The sequence below is a fragment of the Polyodon spathula genome, chromosome 9, assembly GCF_017654505.1.
Source record: "Polyodon spathula isolate WHYD16114869_AA chromosome 9, ASM1765450v1, whole genome shotgun sequence".
Classification (NCBI taxonomy): Eukaryota; Metazoa; Chordata; class Actinopteri; order Acipenseriformes; family Polyodontidae; genus Polyodon; species Polyodon spathula.
In genome coordinates, this window is record NC_054542.1 from 50591644 (window position 1) to 50613525 (window position 21882).

General features: G+C 41.9%; 1 protein-coding gene across 1 annotated transcript in view; it reads left to right on the top strand.

Annotated features, from left to right (window-relative positions):
- Positions 1–21563, top strand: part of LOC121321035 (P protein-like) — a 97424-nt gene extending 75861 nt beyond the window's left edge. The window contains 1 exon segment of the mRNA XM_041259944.1: positions 21109–21563. Within this exon segment, the coding sequence (XP_041115878.1) occupies positions 21109–21196 (88 nt within the window). The 3' untranslated portion in view covers positions 21197–21563.
- Positions 21564–21882: the final 319 nt, after the last annotated feature.

Sequence of the window (21882 nt, forward strand, 5' to 3'; positions counted from 1 at the left end):
CATTTCCGTTTTAATAGGATGCTTGCTTTGGATTTTAAAAACAAGTCATGAACCCGCTGACACTTCAAATCCATACAGAGGCAGATGTAAGTGGAAACATGCCCACTGTGAGCTGATCTGACAACGCAATCGCAATGTACAATGGCTCAGTCTGCTTTGTCACTATCTGAGAGCCGTGTGAAATGGCTTTGTTGCCCAGTAGAAGTGTTGTGCTATGTATTGACTTGCTCCTCAATAAATACAGACTAACATTACAATAGCACAACAAAGATGTTCCTAAGGTGTGCTATATGTTTCATTAACATAGCTTAACTCGGTGATGGCTCGCTACCAGTTTTGCAAAGCTTACTGTTCAGTGAAGGTCAGACCCCAAGTGCAGAACAATGATTGTATTATTTCAAGTGTCTAATGAGGTTGCCTGCAATCACAGGGCATTAAGTAACTGACATTCACCAGTCATGATTGTTTCAGAAAGACTTTGTTTGATTAAGTCAGGTGATTAAAGGAGACTGGAGGAGAGCAAGGGATTACCACAGCAAATCATGATTTCATTTAAAATTGTATGCATGCATCTTTATCTTTCATCTGTTGAAAAGATGAAGACAAAAAGGTGTTTTTTTGTTTTTTTGTTTTTTTCCACTCTGTTAAAGTCCAATCGTGTCATTTTTCTAAACCTGTTTTGAGGCTGAACTGTTGGAAAAGTACAAAAGAAAAGAGAGGAAACCAGGCAAAAAATAAACTGTTTCATTTTCCCTTAATCCCTGAATGGAGACACAACATATTTCCCCTGAGCGTGTTCTGTATTTCATTAACACCCCAGGCCCCAGCACTCTGTCCAGTACTTTACCATTTTGATCTTTCTGTAAGTGCAACCATCTGCCACTCTGTCTGTAATACACGCACCCACACTGTTTGTGCAACCACAGTATTAGCATCGGCAGAACATAAGAGGCTGTTTAGGCTTGGTGACTTCATCTTCTATCTTGTGTCCCGCCTTGCTTCCAGCTTGCCACCTGCTTCACTGCTAATGACAGTGGCATTCTCACTAGTGTCACAAACAGGTCCTGACAGTTTCACAGCCTGAGACGCCCCTGGCGTTCAGTAACAGAATATGCAGTAAAGCCATGCCATACAGTGTTTTATCTTTTCTTTTCTCGAAAGAATGGATCTCATTCAGAATTGAAGAAATGCAATATGTCAGAGTCAATTCAGATATGAGTGAGTTTTTAAACAGCTCATGCATATTGAGTTTTTTTTTTTTATTGCATATAATCACCAAGTTGTGATGTCATCAGTGTTGTATTGCAAACTCTTGATCAAGCCTTTGTCTGAAGCAGTATAAACATGACGTGCAAAGTATGCAGGGATTGCATTTAAATTGCTGTAGCAAATCAAACCGCTTGGTTACACTTTAGTTGCAGTTTCTGAAGAGGGTCTGACACCTTCACCACATAATGTGAAGTGCGCACATGCTGGTTCTGATTTTAGTAAAGTTTTCTGAGAATCTGTTCCAGTGTGAACCACTCATTTAGGATTCAATGAACCTTCTCGTGGTTTTCGTTACTCAAGAAGTTCTTCGTTCATCATTGCAATGATCTGCATTGTTAATGACATCTGATTGGCTGTGCTATTCAATACCTATACATATGGTTCAGTAGCTGTCTTCAGCCATTGGTTTCAAACTATATCCAGTGTGTTTTTAAATGTTCTTTTTAAGGGATATAGGTAGCTTGTCACAATAGATCTGCAAATGAATTTCCCGGCTGTAATGCTCTTCCACCCTCATGCTTGAACTGCATCAAAAGCTTCAGGATTTAAACATGTTTTTATGCTCAGGGCTTAATTTAGCTGCATGAAAACAAATTGACCACTTGAGCACACAATAACTGTAAGAGTAGACAGATTAAAACCCCAGATCCCTGGGGGTTAGGGCTACGATCTTCATTGGCGAGTTGAAGGCATTAGTGCCATAACATTAGATTCCTTCCCTGAGAAAAACAAGCCTGTGATGATGTGCAGTTGTAAACCTGACCTAAAGTTAAAAGCCCATTTGACAGGCTATGGTCACAAGAAGATCCCGTGTAGAGATGCGCCTGTGCGTTCACTTTCAATGCAAGCACAGCAAGGGGAATGAAAGGACATGAAGTTAATGTATGGTAAGGGCTGTGAAGACCGACACCCTGTGAAATGAGACTTCAAATTCATAGATATAAAGGATGAGCTGTGTAATGCAAGACTAAATGACCCGTCAGGTGCAGAGCGTACTTTAAGATAAGGAATGATCAATGCATGTTCCTTTAATATGACTCATGAGTCAATCACTGGTCACACAGAGGTCTTAGGAAAGAGGGTTATACACCATGTTGAGAATACAGCTTTCCCAACTTTGACAGAAATGACTTTGCAGTCTGAATCAGTATCTAAGAACACTCTGTCACTGCGGTGATTGAAAAACCCAATGCCTAGTACTGAATTCCTTTACCTGTTAACCTGCATCACAAGCACACCAAATCTGTTTTAGTTTTTTTGTTTGATCTCAATAGAACTGTAAACAAGACTCCTGCTGATGCATGCTGTATGTTGTTATGCATCTTCAACTTGGCTATAGAAACAGGATAGTGTGTGACATTTAAGTCTGCATGTCTGAGATGAGTCTGTGTAGAGTAGAGCCGAGCGTCACAAACAGTTCTGATTGCTATGTCATGTTCGTAAGAGTGATTCATTACAGCAATTTACATACAGCAAAAACAAACTGATTTTAAAATCCATTGGCTAATGTTTGAATACATAAGTGTACTGGATTATTATTGAGAGACTATTTTCTGTACCTATTTTTCCGAGCTCTAGTGGTACATGTTGGGGTTTTTTGGGGGGGGGGGGGGGGGGGGTTGGTGAGATGAACTTTAAATGACAGCCAGTAGGGGGCGACTGTACTGTGACCAGGAGACTCAGTCCCTGGAGTTTTTGCCTCCCTAACCCTTGGGTCCCTAGAACATGCACTCCCCTGACTGTGTGACTCGCTCTGCACGCAACACGGTTGTGCCTTAACCAGGTAAGCCACACGGGGAACCATCATTTTAACAAGATTCAGTATACTGGGATATTGGCATCTCCAACTTGAACAATCACACAGTGAGCAATGTATACTGAGCATCAAAAGAAACGTATCACTTATATTTGGATAAAATTCACTAGATGTGATTGTAAAAATGACAAGCTCTGTTTTAGAGCAGGTGCAGCGACTTTTTATTGTGCTGATTAATAATTCACACCACGGAGCAGGTGTTGTGACTCTTGATCTCCCAGTTCATGGCCTGTCATTGGCAGAGTGTGTCTCATTATACCGTCTCGCCAGGTTTGAAATTGCTGGCTGTGAGAACCCAAGATGGCGAGTCACAGTACGCTGCCCTAGTCCAGCATCCAACATTCTGATTGCAAGAAGGCGCTGCTCTCTTGACAGACGTGGCATATTGTTTGTTTTTTTTTCTGTGATTTTCTTTATTGCTTTTATTCAAGCTTGCAGTTCAACAGCTGAAATCACTCCATATCCAGTGTCCAATCAACTATCTCACTAATGAGGTGATTACGTGCATGTGCTTCAGTCACAGTCACTCAAGCGTGTCATGGTCAAGAATGAATGATCGAGTGATTAAAAAGAAACCAAAAACATTTTGTCAATGTCCATCGTTTTATATACCTTATTTTTTCGAAAATAAATGTGTTATAATAATAAAGTTTCTTTTGATACTCGGAATCTTCAGCACTGCCCCTTTGTGTTTATTAAAACTACAAACAGACACATTCAAATGGGCTGGGAATCTTCAGCACTGCCCCTCTGTGTTTACTAAAACTACAAAGTTCAAGACACCAAACTCCTTTCCTTTTCATTAAGTGTTCCAATTCTGCTTCAGAGTAGAGAAAATTTAGCAGTTATAAAAAAACCTGGTGACCATAGTAACAGATTGAGCACTCACTGTGGGGGTTGAATATGTCCTAGATAGAGGTTGTCTTGCTTGTGCTTAATTCACACAGTTTAGCTGTTCCTTTACATAATATGCAGTGGAAGATGTTCTTGTGTATTTATCAATGCCACTGAGGATTCCTTTACCAGGTAACACAGCTGTGTAGGACGTGTCAGATACAGAGGATGGGAAACGGGCACAGAGGCAGCAGATGGTTGATTTAATTGCTCATTTATCATTGGCTTCCCTGCATTATTACTGGAGATAACCTTCAGTTATGTAACATGGACAGTTAATGTCATTTTCACCCTGAAAGATGAAAACAGCTAGTTTGGGTCAATGCTTTCCGCAGGAATTTTGGGTCAATGCTTTCCACGGCTAGTTTGGATCAATGCTTTCCACTGCTAGTTTGGATCAATGCTTTCCACTGCTAGTTTGGATCAGTGCTTTCCACAACGAGTTTGGATCAATGCATTGCACAGCTAGTTTAGGTCAGTGCTTTCCACAGCTGGTTTGGATCAGTGCTGTATGTTAATGTTGATGGTAATACACCAATGTAATGAAATTAATTACTATACTGTAGTCAATTATATATCCTTAGCTATGTGACTGATTACCATTCACCAAGATAACTGGATGGAATGGTGTGTGATATAATACTATTGTAAAAGCATAGAAAAGTGTAATAAATCATAGTGAAAGCATGGTACAGTATATGTAAGCATTGTAAAGAACAGTGAAGCATAGTAAAGTCTATTAATAAGCATGCAAAACCAGGGTAAACTATGATAAATACATACAATCATTCACATGTTCAGCAGCTATAAGGGAGGAGCAATGTGTTTGACTTCAAACTACAGGCTCCTGATCATTTCAATACTGTTATTCATTGAGATCAGTATTGGGTGAGGGTCTAGGGTCTTTTTTTTAACATGTAGTGTTGTTTCCTGAGCTGTAACAGAGCTGGCAGAATCATTAACATTCCTGTAAGATATCTGATAGTTATTGGGGTTGTATGCAACGTTGTCATTAAAAAAAAAACTTTTTGTTATTCTTTGTCATAATTCATACTTAACCTTATGGTTGGCCTCTATTTTTTATATTTTATACTACAGTGCAGATGGAAAAACTTGAACTAAGACTGACACCCACTCTCTTAAACTGTTACTACACACACTGACTGCAGTTTTTTTTGGGAACCACACCGGGACATAGTGACTGTATCTCTGCATTCAAACGCAGTTAAGTGCCTGAAGATGCTCGAAATGCCTGGCTGATGAGAAAAGCACAGCATTTTGTAACCCCAGTGATTCAGGGCTGTTGATTTGTACAATCAACATAACTGCCTTTACTTGCCAGTGCCCTAATGACTCTCATTGAGCATTCTTGTTTAACATGAATTCCTGTGGAGTTCTGCTTCATCAGCCCCACTCTTAGCCATTGTGAAAGTGCTGACCTGCTATTGATCTGCTTTATGCTGAATGAATTGCATTGAATTACTGAAATTGAAGGTTTTGAGTAAATCCTGGCTCTGACACATTTATAGGTGTGTGGACACTGATGCTGCTACTGAGCTCTGTGCTTTGTCCTATACATTTTAATGTGACCATTTTTGCTCAGCCCCTTCAGTGATTATGCTGCAAAGCACCATGTTGACTCCTTTATCTTCCTGCCGTGGACAAATAGCTCATTTAACAGCTCGGTTATTGTTGAGTGCAGCTCTAATTATATGTATGAAGCGATAACGTAACTGACACAAATGGACTTCCATTGTGTCTTTTGAAAAGTGCTTGTTTGAATGATCAGTCTGCTTGGTGGGTGGTTTGATTTTTGAACAAACACCATCACTTTGAGATTTAGCACTCGGGCGACAGTGAAACCATTCAGGATGCACCTGAGCAATTTGAGGTATTCAGCAGCAGTTTTTTTCTTCATATGGGCATAATCACAGCTTTTAAAGTGTTAGTTCCAGGAACGGCAGGGTTTCACACTAAAGCTCTTTTCACACTGGCACTTCTACTCGGGTCCAGATCCCGGTTCTGGCTGCCCAGGTCAAAATCCCGGGTAGTGTGAAACCATGTACCTGGGTCATACCCGGGTCCCAGTGAGCCACCTCAGGATGTGGGTCCACACGCTTTGACCCGAGTCGAGCGAGACAAAATGCATGGTGGCCGCTTGTAAGCCGATGCAATAACAAACAGCCTCACCTGCGTGAAGGGTTCACTGCTGCAAAGAGCATTTCTCTTTATTCTGTTTAACCCTATTTTTGTTGATTTTGAGACACCATGAGCCAGATTGCAGCAGGGATGAAGAAACATTTGCTCCAATCAACATTCTAGCTGATGGTTCAATCCAGAGAAGCTTGGGTGGAAGTGTCTGTAACAAGCTGCTTCCAGGGCATTGATACTCGTGTTGTTTACCTGTGTTTGTCACCCAGATCAACCCTGCTTTATCAAAAGCGGTGTGAAAGCAGTGTGTAGCCGACCCGCATGAAATGTTTGTTTTGTGGCTACTGCCATGCGCGTTTTCAACCCGAGGAGAGTGTAACCCTGGTGCATTCACATTTCATTTTTCAACCCGAGGAGAGAGTAACCCTGGTGCATTCACATTTCATTTTTCAACCCGAGGAGAGAGTAACCCTGGTGCATTCACATTTCATTTTTCAACCCGAGGAGAGAGTAACCCTGGTGCATTCACATTTCATTTTTCAACCCGAGGAGAGAGTAACTCTGGTGCATTCACATTTCATTTTTCAACCCGAGGAGAGAGTAACTCTGGTGCATTCACATTTCATTTTTCAACCCGAGGAGAGAGTAACCCTGGTGCATTCACATTTCATTTTTCAACCCGAGGAGAGAGTAACCCTGGTGCATTCACATTTCATTTTTCAACCCGAGGAGAGAGTAACCCTGGTGCATTCACATTTCATTTTTCAACCCGAGGAGAGAGTAAACCTGGTGCATTCACATTTCATTTTTCAACCCGAGGAGAGAGTAACCCTGGTGCATTCACATTTCATTTTTCAACCCGAGGAGAGAGTAACCCTGGTGCATTCACATTTCATTTTTCAACCCGAGGAGAGAGTAACCCTGGTGCATTCACATTTCATTTTTCAACCCGAGGAGAGAGTAAACCTGGTGCATTCACATTTCATTTTTCAACCCGAGCAAGAGAGTAACCCTGGTGCATTCACATTTCATTTTTCAACCCGAGGAGAGAGTAACCCTGGTGCATTCACATTTCATTTTTCAACCCGAGGAGAGAGTAACCCTGGTGCATTCACATTTCATTTTTCAACCCGAGCAGAGAGTAACCCTGGTGCATTCACATTTCATTTTTCAACCCGAGGAGAGAGTAACCCTGGTGCATTCACATTTCATTTTTCAACCCGAGGAGAGAGTAACTCTGGTGCATTCACATTTCATTTTTCAACCCGAGGAGAGAGTAACCCTGGTGCATTCACATTTCATTTTTCAACCCGAGGAGAGAGTAACCCTGGTGCATTCACATTTCGTTTTTCAACCCGAGGAGAGAGTAACCCTGGTGCATTCACATTTCGTTTTTCAACCTGAGCAGAGAGTAACCCTGGTGCATTCACATTTCGTTTTTCAACCTGAGCAGAGAGTAACCCTGGTGCATTCACATTTCATTTTTCAACCCGAGGAGAGAGTAACCCTGGTGCATTCACATTTCATTTTTCAACCCGAGGAGAGAGTAACCCTGGTGCATTCACATTTCATTTTTCAACCTGAGCAGAGAGTAACCCTGGTGCATTCACATTTCATTTTTCAACCCGAGCAAAGAGTAACCCTGGTGCATTCACATTTCATTTTTCAACCTGAGCAGAGAGTAAACCTGGTGCATTCACATTTCATTTTTCAACCCGAGCAGAGAGTAACCCTGGTGCTGGAAACCCCTCTCTGTTACATGGTTTCACACTAAGTGAAAGCTGCATTCCCCTGTGCTGGAAACCCCTCTCTGTTACAGGATTTTACACTACGTGAAAGCCGCATTCCACTCTGCTGGAAACTGATCTCTTTTAGTTTGGCTTCCAGTACACTGCGATACCACTGAAGTAAATAATTAATTTAATTCTGCCTTTTGACAGCCTATTGGCACATCTGTGTGTTCCTCAGTGGGGTTTCCCATCACTTTGGAAAGAGAAGTCTCTCTCTCTCTCTCACACACGCGAACACACACACACACACACACACACACACACACACACACACACACACACACACGGACAACTTAATAAACTTAGCGGTTCTGTTCTTGAATTTGCATTTGCTAAATGGAGCATGCCACCTTCTGATTAAATCATTTTTAAATTGTTTGCTTTTTCAGATAATAGCAGAGTTTGTTTTTGTTTTTTTTTCTCATTTTGGAATATGTCTGGCTTTCCTTCAAATCCAATGATCGAACGCATTACTAAGCAGATACAAAGCTTGATCTAATAATTCTCCTAAATGAATTTGTTTAATTTAAGTTTAAACACTCATTCCTACTGTACAGTACGTTGCACTTGTTCTAAACAGAATACTGCATGAACATGAAATAACTACAGTCAATCATGAGCCACCATATGAAGCGCCCTGTTTTCTGGTCTGGGTTTGTCATGCATAGATGGTATTTTCCAATGTAAGCAGGCATTGTGTAGATATATACTACATTCAGAAATGGGATTACACTTTTGTCACAATAAATTATTCAACAGTCTGAGGCGAACAGCATGCTTTCATTCACCTGGATTAAAGGTGTAGTATCAGATGACTGCTGAGGATGACAAAGTTGAAGTTCATTTCAGGGTAATATGCTCCTCTGTTATCTAAGAACATTACTTGTGATCTGATCCGCTTTAGGCCATCTTCCAGCTTAGAAAACACTGCCTGTCAAGCCAGCCAGACCTTGAGTCTAATGAGGGTTGACTTGACCCATAGATCAAGATTATATTATGCCTAATCAAATCGCAGCTTGCTAAATACAATTGGGTTTCTGTCAAGGTGCGCACCTTGTACATTTTACTTTGCAGCACACTTTTTGGCAAAAAAATGAGTTGAACCGAAAATATCTTTCACATTTTAAGCCTTGTGTTTCTTTTTTTTTCTGTGTAATAATTTAGGTTGAATCTAAAAGAAAATGTATCTAAATTCTTTAATTCAAATATAGTAGTAACGTTTTAATTTTCATCCATTTTAGACCTGCGTTATTTGCAAAACTTTCCAATAAGGTCTCAGGGCCATTCTTAGGAGTGAAAGAAAATCAGAACAGTAGGACTGTGTGCTTTTTGTTTTGTTATTATCTTAATTGATTTACTCAGATAATCAAATTATCTGTATAAAACTAGTTAGAAATCTTACATCCCCCTGTACCTTTTCAATGTAGAATGTACTGTCCTGTACTGTAAATATATGGGATGGAACAATTTCTCCATGACAACGGGGCAGAACCGCATTCCGCACAACATGACAGGTTAAATAATTTGTAGAATTTTAGTCTCTAATTTTACAACCAAATTGTACAGGTGTAGTTTGTGATGGTGTTTAAAAGACCATTATAATTGATGAGAATGACCTAGATTTGTTATGTTTAAAAGACTAGCTGTTCTGGATGCAAGCTACGGCAATGTGTTTTGCTTTAATTGATATTTTATACAGATGAACCTGCTTTATGTCATGATTGCTGTGCAGGCATATTTTTTGATATAAAGCAGGGGTTTCATGTTTGCCTATGACAGCACATTACGAGTGTGTGTGAATGTATGTACATGTGTGTATATCTATATACATATATAATGTATATGATGCTGAAGTTTGCAGTTTAAAATGTATTATAAAAAAAAAAATCTTAATAGCATTGATCATTTTTAAATGACATATTGTACAGCTTTGTGGGCCTATACAATCCCCTGGATGAAGTTCCATGGTTGTGATCCTCTCTCTCTCTCAGCTTGTCTGGTTTATTATCTCCAGCACACAGGCTTTCCTTGACAGGGTTTCTCGTATAGTGAGCTGAATGTGGTGATGATGATGATGAAGTACAGCTAGCATCACAGTAGAGAGGTGGCTTTTACTCCAATGATATCTCCTTTTCTGGGCGGCCAAAGCAGCACTCTGCTGTCAGGGATCTCTGCTGCATCTTGCCTATTGGGGAATAATTAGCTGTATCTGTTCACCAGGAAGAAGTTAGGGGTTATGGTGAAGTCTTTGTATGCATTGATGTGTAGAAAGCTAACCCTTCTCAGGAAATGAAAGCTTGCATGCTCGATCATTAGCTATTAATTGGATTTCTGTACAGTGCTGAACTAACGTATTTCTTTGTGTGACAGATAAAAGGTAAACCCCTTTATCCAAATCCCATGTCTCCACACTGTATAAATAAAGGGACCCTGAGACTCTGGATTATCCAAACCCCATGTCTCTACACTGTATAAATAAAGGGACCCTGAGACTCTGGATTATCCAAACCCCATGTCTCTACACTGTATAAATAAAGGGACCCTGAGACTCTGGATTATCCAAACCCCATGTCTCTACACTGTATAAATAAAGGGACCCTGAGACTCTGGATTATCCAAATCCCATGTCTCCACACTGTATAAATAAAGGGACCCTGAGACTCTGGATTATCCAAACCCCATGTCTCTACACTGTATAAATAAAGGGACCCTGAGACTCTGGATTATCCAAATCCCATGTCTCCACACTGTATAAATAAAGGGACCCTGAGACTCTGGATTATCCAAACCCCATGTCTCTACACTGTATAAGCAAATGGAATGTAGCCACAATTACCCCCAATTCTCAGAACAGAATGTGTGTAATTGAGCGCCTCTCTCTATTCTCATAGCAGAATACAGGGGTACAATTACTCACAGCATCGATGCAACATGCAGGCTTGCATTTTCAGAGATTGTTAAAGTGTTTCACACACCTGTCACTATGTTGTGTGATTCTGTACGTGTCTAATTTACGCATTACTTTTCAAATGTTGGTAGCATAAATGTACTTTCACCTACTTTGCTCACATCTGAATAAAACGCTCCTGTGGGTTTGTGGATGACTTATTTAATGTCATTATGTCATAAATATATAATAGAAACAATGACAAACTTGTTTAGGTAAATCAAATGGAATGACACTGTTTATTTAATAACACTCATTGCACGATTATAGACAATAGAGAGTTATTGCAAACATTTCTTCAGACAAGAAATATTAGTCAGACTAATTCTAGGATACCAGTGTTTGACTGATCAGATCTACCTGCACACTAGGAGCATTCTGTCAAGGCAGGGCTGGAGGTCCTCTTCCTGAGTTGTATTTCCTGAATCACTCACTTGTATGACTGGCATCTTGCATTTTTATACCTCTTTACAGCCAACTTCACAGTCATAACATGATGAGCGTGCTCTAAATTAATGGGCTGTTTTCTCTTATAATTAGATCTAATACAGCTGTTGCGATGCTCTCATCCATATCTCAGCATCTCATACATTTTATTTTCCACCCTTGACGGTGCAGCTATGCTCTGCTTCCTGCACACCCTTGCTTGAGTATTAATTTCTGTGTGGAGAGAGCCGAACTACATGAGGCTTTGATGATTTCTCTCGGAGTAACCAGAGTGCAGCCTGAGGAGCGTACCTGACATTTGAGAAGGTAGAGAATTCCACTCAGAGTTTGAAATGCAGTTAAGGGAAGTTAAAATCGTCTTTTTAATTAGTTACTGGAGTAAAATCATGCGCTTGAAGAAATGATTGTATCAGCAGGACTTGCTTGAAAGCCTTGTGTATCCTGTTCAAGCTACTTCTAAAATAAATAATAATACTAATAATAAGCAAGTATATCCCATGTTTGCATTACCTTGGCACTAACCACTAGGCTATGAGAGCAGTATAGTGACTCTGGAGCTGCCCTCAGGGGAGCAGTCAGTCTGCAGCAGTGCACCCCACTGGGACAGCCAGGAGCAGCAAGTCTACACAAAGGGGCACTTCCTGCTGCCAGGCAATCACAGTGGCTGTGCTTATGAAATGTTCATGAGTCTTCATGATTATACCTGCATGCCTTTAAAAGACGAAGGAACAGTCAGTCTGAGCTGGTGAACACCGACGGGACTCAAGTGTCAGCATGACTGCTCCAAGTGATGACATTATACTAATGTCATGTACATGATCGAATTAGAATATTTCAATGAAGCGCTCAAGTGATGTCAGCACAAGGAGCACCTGTTACATTTTCATTTATTTTAGCAGAAATATATTGTTGATTTTAAGGCATTAGTAAGTTTTTGTACTTATTGTACATGATAGGATTAGAATATTTAAATTAACAGCATAAGTAAACAAGCATATATAATAATAAAAAGGTACCAAGTATTTGTTTTAGCTCTGCATAAATGAGCTAAAGATGAAAGCAAGCCCTGCTCTTGTATTTTGGTTCGCCTCACCTACCCTTGAGAACAGAGGCTTGTAGGAACACATGCTTTATGAATACGCCACTGAAAATCCCTGCAGGATGTAATTGCAGCTAAACATTGAACACGCGCCTAGCCGATAACCATGCTGTGTGAATGTAGCCCTCTAGGCTTGAGATAAGGAAGTGGATCCTCGAACAGGTGCACACCGAACATTAAACTAGCATGCAAGCTTCTCATCGTGAGGATCAAACACATCAACACTGGTTTTCATGCTGAGAGATTTGTAGGCAATCCAAATGGCTGTCCTTATGAAATGTTAATGAATCTTTGTGATTGTACCCGCATGCCTTTAAAAGAGTAACCTGCTGTCATCTTTAAACTATATACTTAGTGCAGATGCTTTAGTTATAATTAGTTTGTACCAAATACATGGTTGGCTGCAACCAATTTGCTTCTCTGTTGGAATTTGGAAGAGTTTAATTTTTTTTTTTTTAATGCAGGTAATGTATTTTGTAATGGCTTTCTAATTTTTTCTTTTTTTAAAAAATTCTATCATATCAAGGACTTGATTTTTTATTTTTTTTTGGGAGCATTCTAAATAACTCCCCTTTTAAAGTAAGGTACTCCACCCACTCTATGTCGCGTTTTAATTCGTACAGCGAGGGGTAATTGGTTCTCATCAACTTCAGTCTCCAATTCAATTCAAGAGTCTTTTTCTCCTTTCAAAAATGCACAAACCCGCTGCATTGAAATATCCATTCCCAACACAGGAGGCTTGTTGCTAGGGAGCTGACGTCACTGCCCTGTGACCTTTGCTAGTGCATTGCTGCCACACGTGAGCACCTTGCTGGATAAAATAAAAACCGCTTCAGCAAGCAAATATTTAATATGCAGGGGTCACACATGGAGATTAGACAAAGGGGCATTCAGAACAGAAAATAGGAGGCACTTTTTTACACAGAGAATTGTGAGGGTCTGGAATCAACTCCCCAGTAATGTTGTTGAAGCTGACACCCTGGGATCCTTCAAGAAGCTGCTTGATGAGATTTTGGGATCAATAAGCTACCAACAACCAAACGAGCAAGATGGGCCGAATGGCCTCCTCTCGTTTGTAAACTTTCTTATGTTCTTATGTTCTTATCCAGCATGCTGTATACTCTGGATCCTTCAAGTGACATGCAATATACGTGTATATGAGAACTGTACGATATTAATGCTTTGTTTTTAATTTTTTTGTATGTTGTTGTTTGTGATGTGCAGTATGAAATAAAACGAACAGTAATTCTAAGTGCCTATGTATTCTGCAGCTAAGGCATACACGGTTAGACAGTAAAAATTGGGAGCCAACTCCAGGGCGGTGATATATCTCAATCCGCAGGATAGCGAGAGGCGATAGAACGAGGGGTGGGTGTATTTGTTTTGAGTCTGGTTTATTCAGAGGCTTTGCAACCTAAAGTGATAACTTTTCATTAACTTTTAATCAAATAGGAACAGAGTGAGACGGCGGATTGGAGAAACCATGCTGGATGTGCGAGGAGAAAGGGCGGAGGGGGGGAGGTGAGGGAGGGGCAGTCCAAGTCTCCCCTCTCCCCGTCCTCCCGTCCCCCCTCTCCCACATCCCGGCTCCCACCGCTAGAACAAAAGGGGGGAAGACCACCGCTCCCCTCCCTCCCGGAGAGGGTGTAGGGGAGGCGAGGTGAGGGAAGAGGGTGGCGATGAGGGGAGAAGGCGGCAAAGAGGGGAGGGCAGAGGGGAGGGGGGAGAAGGTGTAGGGGAGGTGAGGTGAGGGAAGGGGGTGGCGATGAGGGGAGAAGGCGGCAAAGAGGGGAGAAACAAAAATTGGCAGAGGTATGGTGCTGTAATAGTAGGAGGTCTCTGTTAGGGAAGGTGGGTGTGTCACTGAGGGATGCGACGAAACGCTAAGACGTCCACAAGGGCCGAGGGTAGGGGGGAGTAATGTTTTGGGAACCCCCCGGTATGGAGGACGTGGGTGGCCGTTATGAGTTGAGTTCCAGGATCCCCTCCCGCTTCCCCCACACCCAAGGTTCAGGTACAAAAGTGTATTCCACTCCCTTCCCCCCAAGTGTTGGAGAGGCCGCTACCGGTACTCCCCATGAACTTTCTAAAATAGTATAGGGGCGCGTAGGCTTGTCGCCGTCTCCTGGCCCCATCTTCGTTCGATCCCCTCGACACGCGCCCACTCGAGGTTGAGTGAGAATGCGCTCCGCTAATCGCCTCAATCCAGGTACTCACAAGTCGAGATTTGACTCCCCGGCCTCGGTCAGCGTCTCCCCTCCGCATATGGTGTAGTAGCCTGCCCGGGGGGAGAGGGTGTAGGGGAGGCGAGGTGAGGGAAGAGGGTGGCGATGAGGGGAGAAGGCGGCAAAGAGGGGAGGGCAGAGGGGAGGGGGGAGAAGGTGTAGGGGAGGTGAGGTGAGGGAAGGGGGTGGCGATGAGGGGAGAAGGCGGTGGGGAGGGCAGGGCGGCAGGTGGATTGGGAGAGGAGAGTGGTGCGGGTAGAATTGGACTTGCGCTTCTACAGCATTGCTTACCTCTGGATGTAGTTATCATGCTCTTCATTTAGAGTGGAATAGACAGAAACTGGGACACAGGTGCTACAGCTAGTCAGACATAGACTCTCATGCATTATTCAGCAGGTTTTATTCAATTTTATGAAGCAAAACCTGGTAATTATATAGGGACATCCAAAACCTTTGGCTATAGCTGTAGTTTACCCTAATTAAATCTACATTAATGATGCAAAAACAGTGCTGCATTCTCTGTGCTGCAGAGTCTGAGGTACTCATAGGTAGAGATTTATAAACTGCATATATGTGGTATGCATTGATCAAGCATTGCTGTATTAGCTAATGAAATAATTGCATTTATCTTCTTTTACGGAACTCACATTCACAGTCACAGTCAGTGAGGTTCCAAAGCTAACCTGGGTTTTCAGTTGAAAAAAGGGTATCTGGTAACTTACTGTACTTTATTATAGAAATCTGTTTTCAATGACTTACTCTCAGGTAGTCCTGCGCTTCCAATGTCATTTCACATTTCCACATTGCTTTCCTGTCATTAATCAGACAGAGACTTCCCCTATTGACTGACATACTTCACTTTAACCCCAAAGACTGCAGAGGTGACATAAATGAGTAAGGGATACAGTAACAGACTGCCAGAAAATAATGAATGCAAACTGAGATCTATCTTCAGCCTGGCATAGTACCAGATATCTTAGATGTTTCCTCTAGTCAGAAAATAAGGAATGCAATCTGAGACCTTTCTTTTTTTTCTTTAAATAGATACTGTGATGTGTAAAGGAAGCCCAGAGTACTGAAAACATATCATTAGAAACAGATGTTTTCAAAGCATATTTTAGAACATGAAAGGCAAGCTGTCCCCCCCCCCCCATAGACACCTCTGGGAGATTCTTTTAAAAGTGAGATTGCAAGCAAACATTCATTTAATATAATACTGCAGCAGAGTCCATGACACACACCTCCATGACATGTACCTCTCAATGACACATTCCTCTTTGTGACACGTACCTCTCCATGACACAGGTTCATTTTATAATTCTGGGGAGTGTAGTCCTGCTGTGAATGGGCAGTGATTAGGAAATGGATATGTAAAACCAGGTTCATTTTATAATTCAGGGAAGTGTAGTCCTGCTGTGAATTGATTGGTGGGATGTCAAGGAATTGACATAGGCTCCTGCCATTTTGAATCTGTATGTGCTTCCTCCAAATATCTCTCCAGCTTAAACTTAGATGATTTTAGTGTGCCATTTTTCTCACTGGTGAATAACTTTACAAATTTGAATGGATCTTTATAAAAGTTAGTTCTCGCACACTCCTTTTTGTAGCATTTCTGTAGGCACTCAGCTCTGAGCAATGTTGCAAACTTATCTTTTATGACCCTTTGTAACAGATTGAGTCCCTCCTTCTGACTTTGTTCTGCTCTTCTCCATTTCTTCCTCAGCTGCCTCCTTTCTAACTACGCGTTCAATCTCTTGCTGCCGACTAGACTTTCCAGGAATAGTTTGTACTTTTTCCTTCCTTTTTTCAACTCCAAACCTCTTGCTTCCATATGCGTAGATGATATCCTCAAATGTGTCCAAGTTCTTTTCAACTGTTCCACTTAACCTTTCCAAAGTAAAACAGAGATCCGTGTTTACTGTGTCCCACGCAGTTTTCTCACAAACTCTTGCCCATTTAACTCCAGGCTTGTGCCCGTTGTGGTACTTTTCTCTCTTATGCTGTTTGTCTGGCCAGGTTCGCAAGGTTCATCATTATTATCATTAGGTTCATCATAGTTGTATCCACGCAAGTCCACAACTCACATCTATGACAGGGGTGCTGATATCCTGCAAACTCTGTTTTGCTTCAAGTCACTGGATTTCGACTGATTCGACTGACTTTGTAAGAAGTACTGATCAATGCTCAAGCATTTCTTTTTCCTTTGATGAATCTTCAAACCCTTGACCATTGTCGCCTTGTTCCAGCCACAGACACAAACCTGGAATTCCATGCCTTTGCTAACTGCAGATCTTGAACTAGTCTTTTGTGAAGTACTCTCCTTTCTCATATCCATTTCCGTTCCTAAGTCGTTAACCTGTTATCCAACGTTGAATCATCTTCTGCCCCACTCTCGCAGACTCTAGGGATATTTTTCTCTTTAATTTCTTAGAAGCCTTGACTGATGTCTTCAGCATCCTGTTTACCTTTGAAGCACATGGCTGGATACTGCCAAGAAGAGTAGCTAACCCTTGCCAGCCTCAATGGGTTCTCTTTCCTCCTGTCAGCGGTCTCTCCATGGTGTCACAAGGTCTTTTCTTTGTTGCCAGCTGTACTATTCACAGCAGTCACTGGACATATCCAGATTTTCATGATTTCCATTACATGAGAGTAGATGTTAAAACTTCATGCTGATTTGAATTTGGCTTTCGCCAAGATAAGCACCAACTAAGACGTAGCTTTATAGGAAACTAATGTGATCCATCTGCATCTCCATCCATTTACGTTTCTTTCCATTTGATGATGCTGATATCCTTTAGCCTGGTGTTGCTGGCTGAATTGTAATTCTAGCTCCAGGGATCAGCTTATTTTGCCTCCCCAGTGCATCAGCACACACGACAGCTGCAATGCTGGCTCCAGGGATCAACCACAGTGCGGTCTCCCCAGCGCATCAGCATGACAACTGTCTAGATTGAGCTGAGTAGGGTACATCTCTGGGGTCTTCAAGTGGGCATCTTCCATCCTCTGTGTTTCGTCGACTAGCCCACGACTCCTCAAGAGGGCTCGACAGTGATTCTGGCGTCCCATCATCAACCCCCTCCATCCCTCACTCAACTCAGCTCAGCTTACTTACCTGTTCATCAGCGTTGCTTTCTTTCTATTTTGATTGAGATCCCCAGCCAGAATCTTACCACAGCCAGTTGCTGCTCCTTTCTACTGCTTCAGATAAGATCAGAACTAGACTTATCTTTGGTGTGTTGAAGTGTAGAGGAGGAACTGCTGTGTGAAGCTCTGACAGAACATGTCTTTGATGTGTTGCAGTGTAGGGGCAGAGCCCTTCCATGCTGTGTGGAGCTCTGACAGAACTAGACATGTCTTTGATGTGTTGCAGAGTAGAGACAGAGTGCCTCCATGCTATGTGGCGCTCTGACAGAATCTCCAGATTAGAGTTTCCACACCTCTCTCGTTACACTTGTCACGTTTAGGGCTGGATTATAAATGCTTTATATCCAAGCAGATAAAGTACTTTATTGTTCTATAAAAGTTCCAGGAAAGCTGCTTAAATTGTGTCTCTGCTTGGTCTGTTCTGTGTGAACTTCGATGAATTCTTAATGTTCTTTAAATTGCTCCGTAAAAAAAAAGGGGGGGGGGGGGGGGGGGGGGGGGGGGGTTGGGTGGTGCGGTTGGTTTGCTGCTGAGTGGCAATTGAGGAAAACTCGACCACTACCTGCCAGTGTGAATGAACAGAGGTCAAAACTCATTGATTCAGGCCCTGTATGATTCAAAAGGTCAAACTGTGCCGTGTCTCCTGCTTCTCAGGTTTGTGCTCATGTTAACATAGTTTTTGTATAATAAATGTCACCTCTGTTTCATGACTGCTCATTTTAATATGGCAGGACACTGTACTTTGCTAAAGCTTTATAAGGGAGATTGTAATTGAGATTGTAATATTGGATCACTGTGGAAACGGAGTAGAAATAAACAAATGGTCTATCATGAGGTAAACCGTGTGCAGAAGGGTACTGACTGTGTAGCACATAAAAGCATGGTAAAACAGAAAGGAAATGGAAGATCAATACCTTCTAAGGATCAATTCCTTTTTCAGTGATGTAATCATCCTCCTCCTGAGCAAGCAAAGGATTACCAGAGAAGAAGTGTAAAACTCCTGATTGCAGTCCAGCCCCTAATAACCCTATGTGTTCCAGCCTGCTCCCTAATAACCCTACGTGTACCAGCCTGCTCCCTAATAACCCTATGTGTACCAGCCTGCTCCCTAATAACCCTACGTGTTCCAGCCTGCTCCCTAATAACCCTACGTGTTCCAGCCTGCTCCCTAATAACCCTATGTGTACCAGCCTGCTCCCTAATAACCCTACGTGTACCAGCCTGCTCCCTAATAACCCCACGTGTTCCAGCCTGCTCCCTAATAACCCTACGTGTTCCAGCCTGCTCCCTAATAACCCTACGTGTTCCAGCCTGCTCCCTAATAACCCTACGTGTACCAGCCTGCTCCCTAATAACCCTACGTGTACCAGCCTGCTCCCTAATAACCCCACGTGTTCCAGCCTGCTCCCTCATAACCCTATGTGTACCAGCCTGCTCCCTAATAACCCTACGTGTACCAGCCTGCTCCCTAATAACCCTACGTGTTCCAGCCTGCTCCCTAATAACCCTACGTGTTCCAGCCTGCTCCCTAATAACCCTACGTGTTCCAGCCTGCTCCCTAATAACCCTACGTGTACCAGCCTGCTCCCTAATAACCCTACGTGTTCCAGCCTGCTCCCTAATAACCCTACGTGTACCAGCCTGCTCCCTAATAACCCTACGTGTTCCAGCCTGCTCCCTAATAACCCTACGTGTTCCAGCCTGCTCCCTAATAACCCTACGTGTTCCAGCCTGCTCCCTAATAACCCTACGTGTTCCAGCCTGCTCCCTAATAACCCTACGTGTTCCAGCCTGCTCCCTAATAACCCCACTAGCCTGCTCCCTAATAACCCCACGTGTCCAGCCTGCTCCCTAATAACCCTACGTGTTCCAGCCTGCTCCCTAATAACCCTACGTGTACCAGCCTGCTCCCTAATAACCCTACGTGTACCAGCCTGCTCCCTAATAACCCTACGTGTTCCAGCCTGCTCCCTAATAACCCTACGTGTTCCAGCCTGCTCCCTAATAACCCTACGTGTACCAGCCTGCTCCCTAATAACCCTACGTGTACCAGCCCGCTCATCAATAACCCTACATGTTCCAGCCGGCTCCCTAATAACCCTACGTGTTCTAGCCTGCTCCCTAATAACCCTACGTGTACCAGCCTGCTCCATAATAACTCTACGTGTGCCAACCTGCTCCCTAATAACCCTACGTGTACCAGCCTGCTCCATAATAACCCTACATGTGCCAGCCTGGTATACTTGCGGCTGCTTGCTCCAGGCTGGCTGCCACACTCCAGGTTTGCAAAAGAAACTCTTCTTAGTCAGGACTCAAGCAGACGGCAGATTCATGGTTCAATGAAAGCACTGGGATTCCATTTTCAGCAATTTCAGCTGTTTTTGCTTTGAATTCATTTTCATTTTCAAAGTTCAATATAACTTTAATAAACAGGGGAATAACTTTAATTAATATTTTAGGAAAATGATTTATAGAGCAACCAATCTTATAAAATTGTAATTTGCTTCTGCAGATTAATTTAGTTGTCATTACTGTCTGGTTTTGCTTGTCAATCTCAAGCCCATTTTACAGGTTCTAGTTGTCGTCCCAGATGTTCCTGTGACACCCTTTGCATAAATACTGTAACACTGATTGATTAATTGACAATGATTGTAAATTCTCCAAAGTCACAGTGTATGTTTCTGAAATGCAACAAATACATACGTTTGGTTATATGTCAACTCATTTTAAGACTTGAATCAAGCCCCCCTAATTCATCTTTGTCTCTGTCAATTACAGCTGAATATAGTTGTGGTTGTGAAACTCATTTACAATTCATATGTATAACTGCTCAGATTGGCAGCTTCTTCCAATAACAGCAAAGTATACATAAATTTTTTTTCGTTGTACCTATACTTTATTTTGTAAAATGTCAAATGATTAAACAGCAATACAAGACATAGATGATTTACATGTATATGATTTGCGGTTATAGGATTGCAAAATGGATCTTTATGCTCAAATCTAGGATGATGTACATCCAAGTGTTTCCAATGCTTATGTTTTGTATTTACTATGTCATTCAGCCATATAATCTATATTACAGACATAATCTGATCCACAAATAGCAGCCCCTGCAATTTAATTTCATAATGCTGTGTGTGTATGTTAGGCGTAATACAATTGTAATAAATGTTGGTTTGAAATCCATTGGAAATCGGAGGTCTTCAGGGCGGTCTTCATAGCTGTAGTTACAGTAGCTACAGTCTGTTTCAACTCATTATGAAGACCCTGGGGCTCCCTGTGGTGGTTGTATTACAGGTATTCAGTTGTGCTTTGTATTTCAGGCTGGGGTTTCCAATGATGCTTGTGTCCTCCTCCATCGGTATGTGCTATCTGCTGGTCATTCATGTTGCACTCGGATGGAACTCCTAACTCGCCCACATGCTTGGACCAAAGAGCTCTGCTTCTGTTTTCATCGTATCCATGAATAGAGCTTGATCAATCTGTGGAAAAAGAGTTTGCAGCTTAGTTTAAAATGACGGGCAACCCGATTCTTGATCGACCAAGATACAATGATGAAATGCATGTGTAATGCATGTGTGCTGAGTAACACCACAAGGTAATACTCTTTGTGCTAAGAGCACATTTCATCTGTATTTTTTTTTTGTAAACTTGCCTTGCAGCATTGAATTCTGTACGATGCTTGGGAGATGTTTCACTGTTACAGTTCATATTTAACCCTGTAAAACCTGTTGTTCATGATAAAATGCTAGCATATATGATGTGGTTGTACAGTTACTGAAAAGCTGACAATAAATACATACATACAGTGAATACATAAAGTGAATTTGTGTGTGTTTCATGCTAAAAATATGATGTACAACGCTCCCTTACTGGAAACTGCCAATTTAATACCCAACAGTGAATGCAATGACAACGTGTGGTATAGTTTTTTGACTTACGTTGTCGACCGTGGGTTGTTACTCGTCTCTCTTGAGCGACATGTAACGACGAAGCCTTACCATATGCTGCTTCTGAATATATATTATATATATATATATATATATATATATATATATATATATATATATATATATGTGTGTGTGTGTGTGTGTATA